Source organism: Lonchura striata, chromosome 5 (genome assembly GCF_046129695.1).
Source record: "Lonchura striata isolate bLonStr1 chromosome 5, bLonStr1.mat, whole genome shotgun sequence".
Lineage (NCBI taxonomy): Eukaryota > Metazoa > Chordata > Aves > Passeriformes > Estrildidae > Lonchura > Lonchura striata.
This window is the reverse complement of record NC_134607.1, coordinates 44,452,812-44,470,624: the sequence shown is the minus strand read 5'-3', so window position 1 is coordinate 44,470,624 and position 17,813 is coordinate 44,452,812. Positions and strand designations below refer to the sequence as shown.

General features: G+C 39.7%; 1 protein-coding gene across 2 annotated transcripts in view; it reads left to right on the top strand.

Moving 5' to 3' along the window:
* The first annotated feature begins 2,443 nt into the window (after nucleotides 1-2,443).
* The window catches only part of CPM (carboxypeptidase M), a 27,958-nt gene continuing 12,588 nt past the window's right edge, over nucleotides 2,444-17,813 (top strand). Inside the window, exons 1-3 of one of the 2 annotated variants that reach the window (XM_021544276.2) lie at nucleotides 2,444-2,467; nucleotides 2,614-2,776; nucleotides 17,707-17,804. In XM_021544276.2, coding sequence (XP_021399951.1) covers nucleotides 2,450-2,467; nucleotides 2,614-2,776; nucleotides 17,707-17,804 — 279 coding nt within the window. In that variant the 5' untranslated portion in view covers nucleotides 2,444-2,449. Of the gene's footprint in view, nucleotides 2,468-2,613; nucleotides 2,777-17,706; nucleotides 17,805-17,813 lie in introns of those variants that run through there. The other variant, XM_077783515.1, reaches the window with a different exon arrangement.

Below are 17,813 nucleotides of genomic sequence, written 5' to 3'. Positions count from 1 at the left end.
TTTCTCCACAAATCCCATGCTCGAGTGCTAACCTAAATAATTACCCGTTGGATACTTCTGAATGGATGATCCGGGATGACGCTGAGAGGAGTTGGCCTCTCTGTGTGTGTCACTGCCCACTGCTGAGAACAACTGCAATCAGGTTTGGACGCATGGTGCCTGTTTTTGACCTCCTGATGCTAACGGGAGATTTACTGCTGGTTTAGTTTCATGCAGGATTTGATCTTTGGTACTGACTTTTACCCACAACTGTGTTTACCAGAATATTACTAGCCCAGGCTGGCTTAAACTGACCTTGTGAAAAGCGATTCAAGTTTATCTTTGAATTTTGTGCAGGCTGAGGTGGGGAAAGAGGTTTTTTGGTTCTGTCACATGTAACTCAAATATTGCCAAACAGGCTGGTTTGTCCTAACTTGCAAGCACTTGGCACAGAAACAATCTATCATTTTGAACGCTATTATATGCAGTAATACTCTGATTTAACCATGACTGTGCTGGCTATATTAGAGGGTGGTGTAATTTCCAAATGAGATAACACTGCATGATTACCCAGCATCAAAGGTGACTTTAGTTATTTCAATGAGGTTAAGTTTTTACACACCTTGTGATTTTTACTGTGTTGCCAACACCCTACTCTGTCTTGAAGTCAGAGTTCTCTGATTTCATGTGATTATCTTGGGAAGGTTTCCAGGTATACTTATGTGGGATTACCATCTGAGTGTATTTTCTTCCTTGCTTACTCAAGTAGTGTGTCCAGATCATCATTCAAGGAGCCTATAAATATGTATACGGTAGCCAAATAAATTCAAATATGAAGTTCACATACTTGACTTCTTCCTTCTGCTTCTCTGGAGACACTTTTGCAGTGTAACCCCACAGTTTATCTCCCATTTCACATAGGAGGTAACTATAACCAAAATCAACTATCAACTTTTAATTTTTTTTTTTTTTTTTTTTTTACAGAATGTAAATTCTAAGTCTCACAAGAGTTTTAATTTGTGAATAAGAGAGAGAGGATCTTGCCAAGTTATAAGAGTTAAAATAGGTGGAGTCAGTGTATGGGAGAAAGGCTATCGGTCTGTCCCTTTAGAAAACCATACTGGGAGGAACCCAATTCACAGAAATATAATATTACACATATCTTTTAATCAAGTAGCCTCATAATTTGCATACATCCCTTGTTGTATGCTATATATGATTCAGAAATCCCTCCCATGAACTAAGAGAGGTCTGGATGTAGACATCTTGCATTTTTTTATATATATGCCTCTGATACATTGGGATACTACAGATAGTTGCAATACATTGGGATAATACAGATAGATATTAAAATATAGTTTCAAACCTTTTTTCTTAAAACATCATGGTAAAAAAAAAAGGTAGTTTTAAATTCAACAATGACTTTTTGTTTTACAAGAATTGTTGTTAAATATAATGTCTTCTATTTGGAATACAGAACTTATTATTTGAGATTGGCTCATAGGTTCATTTCCTTTAACATCCTTTTCTCACATTAACCAGCATAGTAAATTTCAGAAGAAAGCAGATGAAATCCCACTGGTGGTTATAACTTTTTTCTCAGTAAAATTATACAGAATCCACAAGTAGCTTATTCTAATACTCAGCTATATCCACACTCATATTTTAAAATAAATGTAGACACTATCCTATTTTTTTTTTTTCTGGAAGTCAGCTTAACTTTCTTTCTCTTAGTTCTTTTCAATCATCAAGACAACAAAAGGTGATGAAAAAGCCTTTGTGGTGAATCCCAAGACCAAGATATCCCCAAGGCAATGTGGTTAGTGCAGAACCAAGAAAATAACTTAATTCTGTAGATAAAATCCAGTCCTTTTAGTAAGTGAACACAGGCCTATTAAAAACTCATCTTCAAACAAAAAAGCCAAAGCAAAAATAGCGCTAGGTGGAGATTTGCAGATAAATTCTCTCACGGCTTACGCATCAGGCTTTGTCTCTGAGCCCCCCAGGTGCTGCCGTCCTGATCACACGCCACGACCACACAGATGCCGAGGAGGAACTTGGTTTATATTCAACAATCCCTCTTGTGAATCAACACAACACCAAAAGTCAAAACGTGAACGTTCGCACCCCTCCCCGGTTTATTGTTTGAGTTGTTTTAATCCCTACAGACACCGCTCGCTCCCTCCGGTAAGAAGAACGAGCTGAATCCAGCAGGCTCCGACGGGAAGCGGGCAGCGCCGCACGGGGCCGTGCCCCGCGCAGGTGGGAAGCTCCGGCGGGGCGGGGCGGAGGGAGGGGACGGGGACAAGGGGAGGGCACGGACAGTGTCCGTGGCGGTGCCGGGGCCCCGACCCTGGGCGGGCCGGGGGAGCTGAGTGGATGGGGCCCGCGTCAGTCGGGGCGGGGCGCGGCCGCGGGGGCTGGCGGCGCCGCCCGGCGCGGGCGGCAGTGGCGGAGCGGCGGCGGCAGCATGCGGGCGGCGGCCGCGGTAGGGCACGGCACGGCACGGCACGGCACGGCGGGGCGGGGGAGCGACGGGGCGACAGGGAGAGAGGGAAGGAGGGTGGGCTCTCCGCGGGCTGGCTGCTGCCCCGGCGCTGCCGCCGTGGAGGAGCTTCATCTCTTTCGTTCTAGGACGTGGTGGGCATCCTCATCCCCATCCTCTGCCTGGCTTCTGCGGCGGCCGCGCTGGACTTTAAGTACCACCACAGCGAGGAGCTGGAGGAGTACCTGAGGGGGGTGCATGCCGCGTACCCCTCTCTCACCCACTTGCACAGCATCGGGCGCTCGGTGGAAGGTAAGGGCGGAGGGACGAGGGGAGAGAAGGCTTTTTTCGGGGCAGGTGTGGGTGAAGGTGGCTTTTCGTGAACGCTTGCTGGCGGCGGGACTGCTCTAACAAACCTCTGTGAAGTCTTCCTCTTGCTTAAGCGTGAATAACACACTCTGGCTGAAGCATCAAACGTGTCATCAGGGTAAAAGTTCTCCCAACACTTACATTTATGAGAATTGGAAACGTCCTGAGTGGCAATTTCAGAAAGGGCCGTCTCTATGAAGCCTAGAATATACGGGACCCCTTTGCCAAGTGCCCATTCTGGGTGGGACTATAATTAAAGACGTGTGTTTTCTAACTTGTGGTTTTGTTAAAAATACCTTCTGATACAAGGTCCTGTGCTGTAGATGAAGACTAGGATTTCAGTCTCAAATGTTACAGAAAATGTACTGAAATCAGTAATCAACTTCCTGACCTTATATTGATGTTTTAATTTATCTCCCTATGATTGGTACATTCTTACCATACATATGGGGAGAAGTGGCTAATTTTTCAAAAGGGATTTGAAAGATTAGTGTTTAGTTGCATATGGACTTTAATGTACATCTGTTTAATTTGAAGAAAATAAACAAACAAACAACAAACCCCTAAACTGCTTTATTAGATTTCAGTTTAAGAAACGAAATCATTCTGAGAAGAGCTATAAAACTAGATAGAAAATCCATTCTTTAGAAACATCATCTGTTCCTCTAATCACATTTCGTACCACTGGAAGGAGACATTTGTAGCATCTATTATCAAATTCATGCTTGTGATTAAATATATAAAAAACTGTATTCTTCTTGATAGATGATCACGAAGACATTTTCACGCCTTCTTGCTTGTTTTACCATGTATCTCAAAGTAGACAAGGAATCTTAAAGTTATTTAAACTGTGTTGGTTTTGGTTTCATCAAAGGCAGAATTAGATTGGATTATGTTATTCATCCATGCAAGAGGTTAGTTCCTGTAAGTACAGTTTCTTCCAGTGCAATTACTAGCAATTACCCACATCCTCATTTTCATACCTTTAGAGAACTTAACCAACATTCTGATGATAGGACTAGATTATGACTTTTCTGCCAGAAACTCAGCTGGCTTATCTTTGTGCGGGTAGGCAAAAACCTTTCATCCAGCCTGAGAGATTGGAATTTTGACTTTTACATATCTAGATACTTGAAAGCTGATAACAATGAGGTGTTCAACTTGTCTGAATTCCACCAGCATGAAAACTGGAAAATCATCATCTCTTGGTTGTGATTGAGCAATGCACTGAAACATCATTCAGGTTTTGATATATTGCCTTCTTTGCCAAACTCTAAGATAAAATGGCAGTGAAAAATGTTTAGTGCTCCTCTATTTTATCCGCTTTTTTAAATGTTAAAGGATTTCTACCTTTGTTGAGAAATGAGCCTTCAGAGTCACCTGGAATATGGCAGGGGACAGTACTGAATTAGGGTCTAATTTGGAGGGTCTTTTTTGCTCATACTAAAATTAAGTTTTATGACAGCAGTGGTTATAGAATTTTGGTGAAAATTAAGTTTCAGTGTTGGTCCATGGGTTGAAGTTCTGTTTGTCTATTCTCAGTTAAGCTGATGCAAACAAGACTGTACATGCACATGCTTGTATGAGTTTACTAATGTTGTCCTCCTGCCAATTAGCTAAACCATGATAGCAAAATGTATTTCTTGATGATGAGAAACAGAAATTAAGTACTATAAAACTGAGATCAATGTGATGTAGTAAGTTGATACTCCTGATATGAAAATTCTTGATGATAAATACAATAGCCCATGGATCAAAGTAACAACTATAAAGTCAACAAACATTTTACTATTACCATGAATGGCTATTTGTTCCCATGTTATTTGTTGATCTATGTTTTACTCCAATTTTATCTAATAATCTAGTATTTAATACTGCCATCTAGACTTGGATTATGAAGGATGTGAAGTAAAGGCTTGACTGTTGGTCAGTGTGTGCAGATTCAGAGCTCTGTAAGGATATGAAAATCCAGCTCTTAGAAGTTGTGGAGGGTGATAGGGACCTGTGTATTACCATTTCAGAAAGTGATCCTATGTAGTTCTTTAAGAGAAGTATCTAAACACTCTTCATGTCAGAAGCCTCACCTGCTTCAGGCAAATCATAAAGTAATTTAGGTTTGGAGGCTATCTAGTCTGAGCTCCTCTTCAAAGCCAGGCTCACCTGAAAGTTAAATATGATGCTCAGGGCCCTCTCCACTCTACTTCTGAATATCTGCAAGGGTGGAGGTTCTATAGAATCTCTAGGTACCTGAGCCACTTTCCAGCCCTTAGGCTGCACAGCTGCAACCCAGCCAGTCTGCAGTCTGTACCTGCATGGGGTTGTTTTCTTGAGTTGATAATCCAAACAGGGGGTTATTTTTTTCCAGGTGGTCAAACTCCATCAATTTGCTGTCAAGAAATTCCTTCAGATTACCAGGGCCCTCTGAATGGCAGCCCTGGCCAAGGTGAAGACATTAAACAGCATCAGCCCCATTACTGACCCTTAAGGAACTCTGCTAATAATTTTCTGTCTCTTGAACCATCAGTTCAGTCCAGTCAGCTTCTGACCTTATTGTAGTCTATTCCTCTAATCCACACGTTCCCAGCTTGTTTACAAAGACAGCATGAGGGTGACAGGAACTCAGGCTGCTCAGGGTGTTTCCTTAGAGATATTCAAAAGCTGTCTGAACACAGTCCTGGGCAGCTGGCTCTAGGTGGCCCTGCTTAAGGAGGGGAGCTGGACAAAGTGACCTCCAGAAGTCCCATGCAATTCCTGGATCTGTGATTCTGTTGAAAGTCTTGCTAAGGTCGAGACTAAGGAAATATGATGCTTTGCTCCCTCTCACTAAGTCAGTCATTTCTGCATAAAACTCAAACAGTCAGGTGTGATTTGTTGTGGATAAATTTGAGGTGAGATTTACATAGTATATTTATTTGATGCATGTAGGCTGTAATAGCAGTGTGCGCAGCAGAATCTGTACCAAGATCCTCAATGGAAAACAAATGGAAAGAAACTCAATTTGTTTTGTGGTGGTTTACATCACCATATAGAAATTCCCCCTTGCCAGATTACTAGGAGCATCTCTGCCAAATTACTGAAAACAATGCATTCTAGACTGGCAAAGGCCTGTTCAGTCTCCAGATCTGATTTGGAAGCTATGATATTTAATTATGTATCTCAGCTGCTAAGCTTTTTTCCTTAAATGAGGGGAGAAAGGAGCTTAAAAGATGTGGCTTATTAGCTGGCAAAACCGAGTGTTACCTTTTGGTGTGATTTAGTTGGTATTCTCACAGCCCTCAAGATTTGTAGGTAATTTGGTCTGTGAGAAACTGATACAGTCCTAGCAGCAGGTAGGCAGAGATGTATGATGGCCCCAAAAATACCTTAATTCTTTTCTATTGTTTCAGGTGTGTTGTTGAATAAAGTTATAAAAGCTTTTTGTTAGGAGTTCAGTATTCTGATATGTCCAATATCCAATCTCAGAACAGGATTTGCACTCTATAATAGAGGAATCTGCAGAGCTGCATCAGTCTGGGATGGGAGAATGGGCCTTGGTATAATCCTATTAACCCATCCTGCCTGATGCCAACCCAGTGGAAAACAGCCTGACTCTTCAGCAAGCAAATCTTAGAGTGCAGTACCAAAAGGAAAAGAGTCAATGTATGTGTATGATCTGTGGCTTTTCATTGTTCAAGATACAGTGTTGTTGTTATTATTTGAAAAGAAAATTAGGGTGGTGGGAAGATGACTTAAGGATTGTAACAGAATCGATGACCTCCTTTAAGAGGACAAAAACAGACAGGTATTGGAAGAATGGAGTAACTTTTGTAGTAGATACACACTCTAAAAAGCCTTTTTAGATACACTCTGGATTGAGATAAAGTGATAGCATGCTAATTACAGCTTGGTTTAGATCTAGGTTTTCTGGAGGCCAGTCTACATTTTTGGCATTCCAGTCAACTTGGGACAGTTGTAAACATCCTCAGGCCAGATTCTGCTCACTGAGGGAAAGATTGTGTATGGTTAAAGTACCCCTGTCTTTACCTAGTGAAGTTTCAAAGTTGACTATATAGTAATACACCTTTGGCAGATTTTGTTACTGGAGAGACAAAAATTAAACAAATTGACCACATTTTGTTCTGGTTCCACTAGAAATTCACAGAAATACCTTGCAAAACAGCTGTCCTGAAAGCTTCTTTGGTTGAGAATTATGTGACTTAGTCATCCAATTTTGATGCTTAGTGAACACCAATATTCAGTTGCTATGTTGCCCTTGGTTGGATACATCCATTAATCTTAAACACTTTGCTAACTTTGGGGGAAATGTTTTGGTTTTGTTTTTAAGTAGTGAGTCTTGCTTATTAGCATTTTGCTATCCCTGCTCTGAAATGTGCAGGGGGTATGTGCATGGTTGCTGTGGGTTTTACAGTTAGTGCAGGACTTGCCCGTGGCTGTGCGGATGGATTGTGCTATGGACTACAGGGAAGGTGTGCTCAGCAGGGCTCCCAGCAGGCCAGGTTTATCTGTGACAAGGTGCCTGTTGGAGAGCTTTGTCTCCTTCCTGCCTGCATTCATGTGTTTTTCCCCTTGAAAAACAGGAGGAATGAGCATGCCCAGGTTTCCATCTGATAAGCAGCTGTGACTTCAGCAAAAGGGCATGCTAGGGATTAGGGCTTAGGTAGTGCTGGGTGCAACATGTGCCTGGTGATACAGTCAATAGAAAACCTAGGCAATTAACCTGTCCATCATTCCTCACCAGCATCAGTGGAATGTGTGCCCAAGGTGTGCCAGAGGTCAGCTTAGACCTCCTGACTCATCTGATACAGTGTGATTGATACCTATAGGCATTTATGGATGGCTGATACCTTTAGGTATTTATGGGTGGCTGTTGAACAAGGGAGTACTAATTTAAGGTTCACTGCTCTTCTGTGAAAATATTTCATAATAAAAGGCCAGGTATTGTACTTGTCTCATCTACACATAAATAGTCTGTGTATGTAGCTGGGAACTCATTTTAAGTAATTTGTTGTGACATAGTATGAAAGAAGCCTGAGTTACTACCATCAATATTAAAATGCATTGTAAACTTTAATGAATTTACAATACAGACTTTTTATATTCTGGATGTTTTTACTTTGTTTAAAGTACTAGAAAACAAGTTTTACTGCTGGAGAAAACAAAGTTGAAATACTTTACCCATAAAATGTTTGTATTCCACTGGAATTATTATTGGGTTGGCTCAGGGGTTCTGGCAGTGCATGAAAATAGAATGAGAAGGTTTTATATAGCCCACTGTACTTCAAGTTAAGTTTCTTGGTGTTATCTGTTATTAAATGCTAGTACCAGTGTTTTTAAAAGTAGGAAGGAAAATGAAAGGTGACAGAGAGAATTCTTGTTGTCTTTAAGCAAATTACCTAGATGAAAATCCATAGAAAATCTGTTGCCTTTAAAGAATATACTGCAGTTACTTTTTCTGTGCTTACATTATGTGAGGTATATTTGTGTGGAAGATTGTTACCTTACGTTTGTTCCATTTGACTGCTACAGATGACTTTCCTCCTGTCTCCAATCCTTGATAATGTTTCTTCTTCCCTTCTCTCCTCCTTATCCCCACCCCACAGATTTCCTTACAGGCTCGTCATACAAGTATGGTGTGTATAGATGATATAAGCATTGAAGTTTCTCAAAGTTTGTTTTTAGAAACAAGAATGAATGACACATTTTCCACTCTGAGGGCCCTATGATACATATCATACTAAAATTGCTGGGCTCCAGTCCAGAGTCCCATGTAAAAATGGGCATTCTAAAACTTATTGGGTAGTTAAATTCTTATCCATGCTTGCTCACCTCTGAATTTTTTTTCCTGTTGTGTGTCGCTGGCTCTCTTTCCATTCTTTCCTCATAAACATCTTTGTTCTAGTCTGACAGTATGTGTGGCATATAAATGTATGTTAACAAGATTCTAAGTAGATTTACATGTTCATTTTATTATTGAAAAACTATTTGGGTTTACAGATGGGCTTGATACTAATAGCCTTGTAAACTCTATTTGCAGCACATTATGTCAGTCACTGTGATGGGAAGGGGAAATAAAACAGAAACAGAGTACTGGTTCCTTCATGGTTTATCTAGTGAAAGCTAAATCATGACTTTAAAAACAAGAAGTATTAACTTATATTCTTAAGTGTTCAGCTCCCAACTGAGCTTTGCTCTAAATAATGTGTTTAAATAGAAGTTGCCATTACTATATTAGCTTTAAATTCTATTTGTCCTAACTGAAGCTAAAAATTCTTTAAATGCTGAAATATAGATTCATGTATTATCTGACTGCATCCTCTTACAGTTTGACTCTTGTGATGTGACACAAGTAGTTTGTGTGCAATCAATCCTCTTATAGCCACATACTAAGATTTTATCTGATGATAACAAGACTTAACTTTTCTTTCCTGTCAGTATAACTATGTTTTTTACATGAATAATATATAAAAACCATGTCATTTGGTCAGCGTCAGATGTTTAAAAGATTGATAAGCTTAGACATTACTCTTGGAGACACAGTCACTGACTCTGAGCACATTTCTATTCTCCTGCAGTAAAAGTATAATTATTTGCTTAGTCTTCTATTCTTTACACTTGCTGTGACTTGGTCAGTCATTTTTGTCCTGCCTTCCACGATCTCTCCTATTTAAATACACTTCTTTCAGAAAATTTTGGAGGGAAGTTAGTTCATTTGTTTTTTCCCTGTGGAACATACTGTATCAGAGATTTCTGTCCCAGCTTAAATAAATAAATAAAGTGTGAGGAGAACTTATCCTAGCAACATAGATCAAACATTTCTTGTACATAAACTGTTATCTTTTACTGAAGTTTTAATGTTGTAACTTCAAAATGGAAAGATCTGATCTGTTTAGAAATAGTACACTGCTCACATGAGTAGCATTTATTTAGAATCAGCCTTGTGGGGAATAAAATCTCTGTTCTGCTTCCTCTCTATCTTTTGCTTTGTAGTTGTCTGGTTGCAACATATATTTTTCAACCTTTTTTTCAGAACAATGGAGGTCTTAAGGCTGCAGCCATCCTGTTTCCCATCAGTGAGACTTTGCAGCTTTCTGTGTTTGTTTAGAAATAGGCAGGATTGACTCCTGGATATTGTAATTCACACTGGTGGAGTTAGCAATGCTCTGGAGATCATGTATCATAGAATCAGCAATTACAGCTGGTGGATGCAGTATCCATATCCTTTCCTGGTGTTGAGGAAATAAATGTGTAACAGATTTTATGTTTGGGGTTTTGTTTGTTTTAAAACTGACTAAAATACAGAGCTCAGGGTACTAACATGGTGCACGATAGACATAAATGAATGCTTTTTTCCCCTCACTCCTTGTAGGATTCTGCATTCTGGAACATTGTGCATACATTTTTAGCCCTGTAAATGAAATGTGCTCCTAATCACAAACTTACTTGAAATAAAACTCTCATCTTGTGCCTCAGTTTTACCCAGATGCCAAATTTGTCTGCATTCTCCTTTTAGCTTGAGGAAAACTTAGTAACACATCCCTCCTACCCCACCTCAGACAATGAGTTTTTTTAGTAGAAAAGTGTTTCTAGTAGCTTTCCATTCACTCCCCAAAAAAGAAGAGCAGTGTGCCCTGGATCCCCTATGCCCAGCTTTTCTGCCTAGGACCTCTGGCTGTAGATCCTTGAAGGAACCAGTCTTGCTTATTTTCACAGGGCTACGTAATTAAAGGTTTGCTGTGTGTAGCTATGGCATATTGTGTTCACATAAGTACATGGAGACCTACTTATAATACATTAATTAATTGTTTGCAAGACTTCTTACAGTGAAGCGTTTGTTCGTTAGACAGCTGTTCTGCACGTGTTTTTGTGTAGAAGAGAGATCTAGATTGTTTGTAGGGCTGGGTTTTTTTTTAAATGAAATCTGAATGTGCATGTGATTTCTAAACTTTCTGAAAGTTCTGCTTTTGGAACCTTCTATTAATTGGAAGATTAATTTTAAGAAGTGGACATACAAAAAGATAATACATAGGACTGGGTGTAGATCTCTTCCTTCTCAGCTGAGAGAATACCCTCCTTGTAAAACTGTTCTCTCCTATAAGCTGTGCAGTGGCTCAGATGTGAGAAAGAGGGTAGAGGATGTTACTAAGCCAATGATTCTGCAGTTTGATATCTAGGACTGACTTGTTGTTATGGGAAAGGTCAGACCATGGCAGTTGGAGTAACTTAATTAAATTACTGTAGCTGCTATGTAACGTGCCGAGCTCACAGTGGATTTAGGACAGTTGAGTTACATTTCCTGTTTGTCCCTAGCCAGTGTGTTCTACATCCATGGTCTTGCAGTTACCTGGGGCATTTAAACAGAGCTTGAGCACATCTGAAAAAGCACCATTTATCCTAAATCTAAAATAAAGGCAAATTCTGTTCTCAATAAGAAATGTAGTCCTACTGTGTTCATTATTCTGTTTTCCAAAGAGCAGCTAGAGAAAATTATGGGAACAAGGTAGGCACAGATGCCTTCCCTGCTATGCACTTCAAGCAATGTGCAACCAGGATGATTCTGATGAAGCACATTTCCTGATCCTAAAGTGTGCCTAGGGTACAGAACTTGCTTTGATATGCAATTGCATTAGGCTGCTCTCAAAATCCCAAGAATAAACAGAGGCCATCAGAACATGTTTGTTCAAGAGACTAAGGACCAAATTATCCTACTTGTAGGTAGTAACACAGCCTGATTCTTAGTTGTTGCCTTGTGCCTTTGTTACCTGAAAGCCAGTTGCTAGTGTTTCTAGAGACGTTTTGTTTCCTGTTTTAGGACAAAATCTGGAAACACTGGTCAGACTAATGTAGTTTGTTAACTAAACCAGAAACAGATGATCATGGCAGAGACTGGATTATTTTAAAAAAAATTAATCTAGTCTCCATTTTCCCCACTTTATTGAGTTAAAAAGAGAGAAGGTGGGGGGAGGAGCTACTCAGTATCTGGATTTGTAGGAGTCTGCTTGTCAGTGTTGAGATGTGTATGGTTTTGAGCTTCCTATTCTTGAGGCAAACAATGTTTAAGATCTGACAAGGATTTTTACGGGACAGGTGTAACAAGTCTCTTGGTGAGGTACTTCAGTGAACTCAAATCCTTGAAGTGCACCAGTAACTTCTCAGCCACGTTTGAACCACAACCTGAAGTGGTTGAACAGGTCCTCTGTAACTTCAAGTGGCAGAAATGGTTCCACATCCTCTGCCTCTGGTGGTAAAAGTGTAGGCTAAACAAAACTATTGAATCTGGATAAATTGCACTTTGAAACAAACAACCCCTGTCCCTTATGGCTGGCTTGTGTTACAAGCAATCATTTTATTAGTGATGATCCAATGGTATTGCTGTGAATGGGTAATATTTATTACTTTCATGTATACAATAGCTTTTTCTGAAAGTTACTAGATGCATACCGGCTTCACAGCTTTCTCAGAAAATAAAGTACACTTTTTAGAACTAGATTTAAAAACCCTGCGGTGATAGAAACAAGAGTTGGTGAAAAGAGAAAAATAATCTATTTGGTTTCTGGGTGTAAACATGAAACCGGTCAGTGTAAATATGTAAATACAAGAAAAAGCCTGCTCAGAATATTTCTATGTGTCTGTGGTGTTCTCATTTTCTTAGTGAGCAGTACTGAATAAGGTTAGTATACCTTAATTTAAAACCAGTATTCCCTCTGGGTTGTTTTTCTTTGGCTTTTACAAATTTATTTTTATTTCGTGATTTTTGTTCAAATAACCTGTAAGGTACTATTGTAGAGACGGTGCTCTGCCTTGGCAATTTTTCATGTTTTTTTGTATAAAGAGTGTGTTCAACTTGATTATGAGAACTGGAAATGGTACAGTGATGACTCACATGTACATAGGACAGAAAGGGTTGCTGTTCTCATAAGATCCAAGTCTTGTGAAAGCGTCCAAAGCAGCTATAGCTGTCCCAATCAACCAAAGATTTAGTTAAACGTTTGGGAAGATTAGCAATCATGTGAACCATTAATTGTTTTGATTCCCTTCCCTTCTCAAGTGCTTTGGATACAAATAAACAGTATCTAGTGATTTTTAGAGTAGTTGTTTATTCCATCAGTTCCGTTTCTATGGTGCTGACTCTAATTTAGAGTGACTGCTGTAATCTCTTGGAGTAGATAGGAGCTGATTAAACAGTGGGAAATTGATACTTCTATTTACTTTTTGCCTAGAGAGCGTGCCTCATATCTGTAATAGGGGATCTGTGGGAAGAAGCCAGAAGTATTAAGTTTGGCAGTGACCACATAGTGACTCAGTGGCTGTAGCCACTGACAAATAATAAACCTGTAGCCAAATATTACCTTGAGTGCTTTTGGCTTTTTTTCTGCTTACCTAAGCACCATGCTGAATATTGCCAGACATGCCTGGTTGATGTATGTGATTGGTCTGTATCTCTTTATTCTTTACAATACCTTGAAGACTTTCCTGTATTTAAAGTGTCCTAGCTCTTCTTGTCATATCAACTTTGTTCATTACTAATGCCAGTGCTACTACAGGCCAAGTCTTTAGATAACCCATTCTGTCTCAAATGACCATGGTATAACTGAAAATAAGGGAAAATGCTCACAAAAGAATTTGAAATACAGTTGTTCTTACAGCTGTTTGTCTGATCTTAGCTTCAGGTACGTTGCTTGTTTTGGCAGTGTTTTACTCAGTCTGGCTAGATTAAGATCATGTATTTGTTCATGTTTGTAAAGCAATACTGCTACATCAGTCATTCTGATGAAGCATTTCTGGTTATACAAATAATGTACTGGTACTTCAAATTCTCTTAGAATCTCAATCAAGCCATGTGTGGTTTTGGGCAGTGCCCTTGCAGAATAAGAGTACGAAAATGGCATTAGATTTTCCAGCTTGAATTGGTAATGACAAATCAGAGTACCTCAGGGCAAGGGTGCTGCTGATGGTAGTTTAGCAAAAGAAATTACTCTTGAAGTCCTTCATTAGTTGTGGTAGTGTTTTGCTGGAAGACAATGTTGCCCTGAGGAGACTCATCTGCCTGGAGAAGAGAAGGCTTAGGGTGGAATCTTATCACAGAATTTGAGTACTTGAAGAGTGGCTGTAAAGAGGATGAATCCTCTCTCTTCACAAGGAGCCATGTGGAAAAAAGCAAGGGGCAACGAGTACAAGTGGCACTATGAGAGGTTTCATCTCAATAGTTGAAAATTTTATACAGTGAGAATCATTCACTGGAACCACCTCCCCAGAAATGAGGTAAAGTCCTCCCCACTGGAGGTTTTAAAGATGCAATTGAACAAAGTACTAAATAGTCTTATCTAGGTTTACTTTCACATGTAGGGTTGGACCAGATGATCTCTTGAGGTTACTTCTGAGACTGGTTCTTTGAATTGCTCTGGGACCTTGCATTCTCATGAGAGTTAATCTCTCTTCCCTTCCTCTCTATCCTGCACCTTTCTAGGTAGGGGCTGCCTCAACACAGACCAACAGCATTACTGCAGTTCCTACCCATCAAGCCAGTGTGCAACTCATGGCCAGCCCAGGAGGACTCTAGTCAGTCTATTGCTTTTTCTTGGTCAAAGTGGTCCTCCCTGCAAACTCTTGAATCAGTACTCTAGCCTGACTGGTACTGACAGTGAGTCTGAGCCATCCCCCATTTCACTTCATTGCCTAGCCATAATTTCCTTTGAAATTATGAGTTTTTCATAAATGAAGCTGTAAAGAACAAAGTGAAGAAAAGAATAAATAAAATTCAGAACAAAAACAAAGATCTTAATCCAGACTCTAACATCTACAAATGGATTTGGTTTCTTTCCCACTAGACCTAGAGATCAGTTTAAATTCTTCATTTTAATTACCAGGTTTTGTACATCTGTTAAGAATACTGACACTATGTTGTGAACTAGTGGCAATGATAGAAAACTTTTTATAAAGTTAAAAAAGCTTCACATTCTACTAGAGGATGTGTGGTCTGGCTCTCCTCCAATACAAGTCTTGTTACTTGTCCTGAGACACACAGTTAGAAACACACGTTTGTCTTCATCACTTGAAATATAGTCCACTAATTAGTTGACGTCAGTTTTGGTTTGGCAATTTGGCAGTGAGAAATAGCTTTTCAAAGCATGAGAGGAAGCTTAGCTGCTCCCTTCAGGTACCAAACCAGAGTTATCTAGGCTTTGCTAATTAAAGGAAACCATCTATATGCTGAATCTTTTTACATGCAGTTAATTACAGCCGTATGGAAAGAAATCTTACATCATCCCTCACAGATACACTATCCAGTACTGCAGGCTGAGCAGACCCAGGAATGTATTTTAATTGTTAATGGAAGGTTTAGTACTTCTTACAAGCTGGAAATGCCAGGAAATAATTGGTATCTCAGTTCATGGGTGTGTTTATCATGTAGATGGCCCTCACACAAACTCTAAACAGTCTGAACACTAATGCAGGAAAGAACAATTTACATCAGTACATAATGTTAGTCTATACTTAGCTCTTCCTTGTGTTTCCCATGAGTGCAATAAACAGTGAGAGCAGCAGGAACGGGTACTGCTGATGGAAAGACACTGGAATTATAATATTTAAATTTGGTATCAGAATTTGTAGAAAACCTTAAATGATGTAAATATCTAGAGCACCTTATCTCTGCCTGCACTCTTTGCTTGAGTGTATGTGATGGGCTGCACGTTGTAGGTTTGCAGCAGCCACCTTCAGGTTTGGGCCATGGTGGAAAGGCTGCAGTCGCTGCTGTAAGCAGGTGTGTTCCTCTTGGTGCAGAAGTCCACATGGCAACTGACACCAAGGAGGAACGTCTGAACTTGCTTTCCAATAGAGGGAATGAGAGCTGGGAAGCAGGGCTTAGAGGATATAAGGACAAAAAAAAATCATAGGAACATTCTGAAAGGACTTCCTTGGTAATTCATTGCAAGTTGCCCCAGGATACAGCTATAGAGAGACTGACACATTGCAGAGTTGGAAAGTAAGTTGAGATTGTTGTCCACACTTGATTATGAATAACAGTTTTTTCACTGCTAAGATTGTTTTCAGTTCTAAACATATGCTACTGCAGCAAGACTTGTCATCTCTTTTCACAGAGCTGCAGGATGGTTGATATTAGAGGGGACCTCTGGAGGTTTTGGAAGGCAGGAGTGTTAGGGTGAGATGATTTGTGTGTTCTCTTTCTTTCCTTTTTGAAGAATGTGATTAAAAACTAGTATCTTCGGGTTCTCCACTGTGCAACTTGTCAAGGCTTACAGAAATCATGCTTTTTCTTTTTTTGTGAGACAGTGGCTCTATATACAGCAAGGCCAAATAACTAGCTTTCTTACCAAATCACTTGTCACAAAATTACTTCTAAAGTATGGATTGCTTGCTCACATTGCCCTTTAATGAAAAGTCAGTAGCATCATCTCACAGCTTTGTGTATGGCATTGTTACAGGGGTTGAACACCTGTGTCTTCAAGAGCAGCTGTAAAACCGGGGGATACTGAGATCAGTCTTGGTTGAATCTGTCAGCTCTCAGCACTGTCTTGCTGCTTCTTGATCCTAAGACTCTGATTCTCTTAGCTGAATTTAGTTTGGCAACCACTGTCTTCAGTTTTAACTCTCTTACAACTGTTTCAGTGCATCTTGCAGTGTTGCTTCAGTCCTCTTCAAGTTTTTCCTCCCATTCCCGAAGTCATGACCCTTGTGGTATAGCTGCTGTGAATCAGTTGCATAGCTAGAAAAGAAAACAAAAATCCTGTGGCATATGCATAGCTAGAGTGGCCATGCCTTCAGGAATGGGAAGTGATATGCTCCAGAGTTTGTTTACTGCAGATTTGGTGATCCACAAAGATTCAGGAAATAAGGCTTTTTATAGTACTGCATATAGCAGTTCCTATATTCTATCTTTCCTGCAAGTAGCAGTGGTGGCTGGGCTCCTCTAAGAGAGGTCGTGGGTCCCAGCAAGACCTGTGTGGAGCTGGGGACAGCTGCCACACTTGCCAGGTCTGGACATTAGCAATTTATAGCTTGTCACTGCTGTTATCAAGTAACCGGTCCAGTTTCATTGCTGCCATCTACTGAAACTTGAGTTTTCCACCTCACTGAGCAGACTAGTGGGAAGCACAGATTTGCAGATGAGGTCTGAAATGCCACAGTATCACTAAAAATAATAACAAAAAAAAATCTCCTCTCCTCTCCCTCTCCCCCCTGCTTAAATGTGGACTTCCAAAATGTATATATGTTTATTTTGATTCTTAAAGTTCAGCTTCTTGTGTAGCTTTAGTGTTCCTAACTAATACTCTTTCTGTAGCTACTAATTCTTTCCCTGCTGATATATTTGAAATATCTCTGATACAGCTCTTCCTGGTAACTCCTGTTTTCTGAGTAGTAATGCATGCGTTTACCTTTTTTGAGTTGTCTTTAGTACAAAACGAGATGTTTTTTCTTTGTGCTAATGAAAATTTCTGTATATATTTCAGAAAAGCCTTATGAATTAAAATTTGAGGGGGGCAAGAATGGTCTTATTTGCTAAATTTAATTTGAAAAGGGTTTATTACAAAAAAAAAGAGCCTTTTTTATTACCAAAAAAAAAAAAAAGAGCCTTCTTTTCTTATGCTGGTTAAATGCTTTAGAAATTTCAGGGTTTATTACATACTTGTAATAAAGGCAAAGCATATATATTCCTTTAACTAATACTGAATATATTCATAGAATAAAAGAACCCCACAGTCTCCTTTGATATATTCTATATAGGACTGAGTGGGCATCAATGAAATATGTGTATTTTTACAGTGGTCTTAATGGCCAATTCTTTTTATTCTTCTAAGGCTTGTATAATTTTACACCTATTTTTAAAAATATCTTTTCCCCTTCCCCTCTTAAAGGTAGAGACCTGTGGGTTCTTGTTCTGGGAAGGTTTCCAACCCATCATAAGATTGGCATTCCAGAGTTCAAGTATGTTGCTAATATGCATGGGGATGAGGTACGTCTC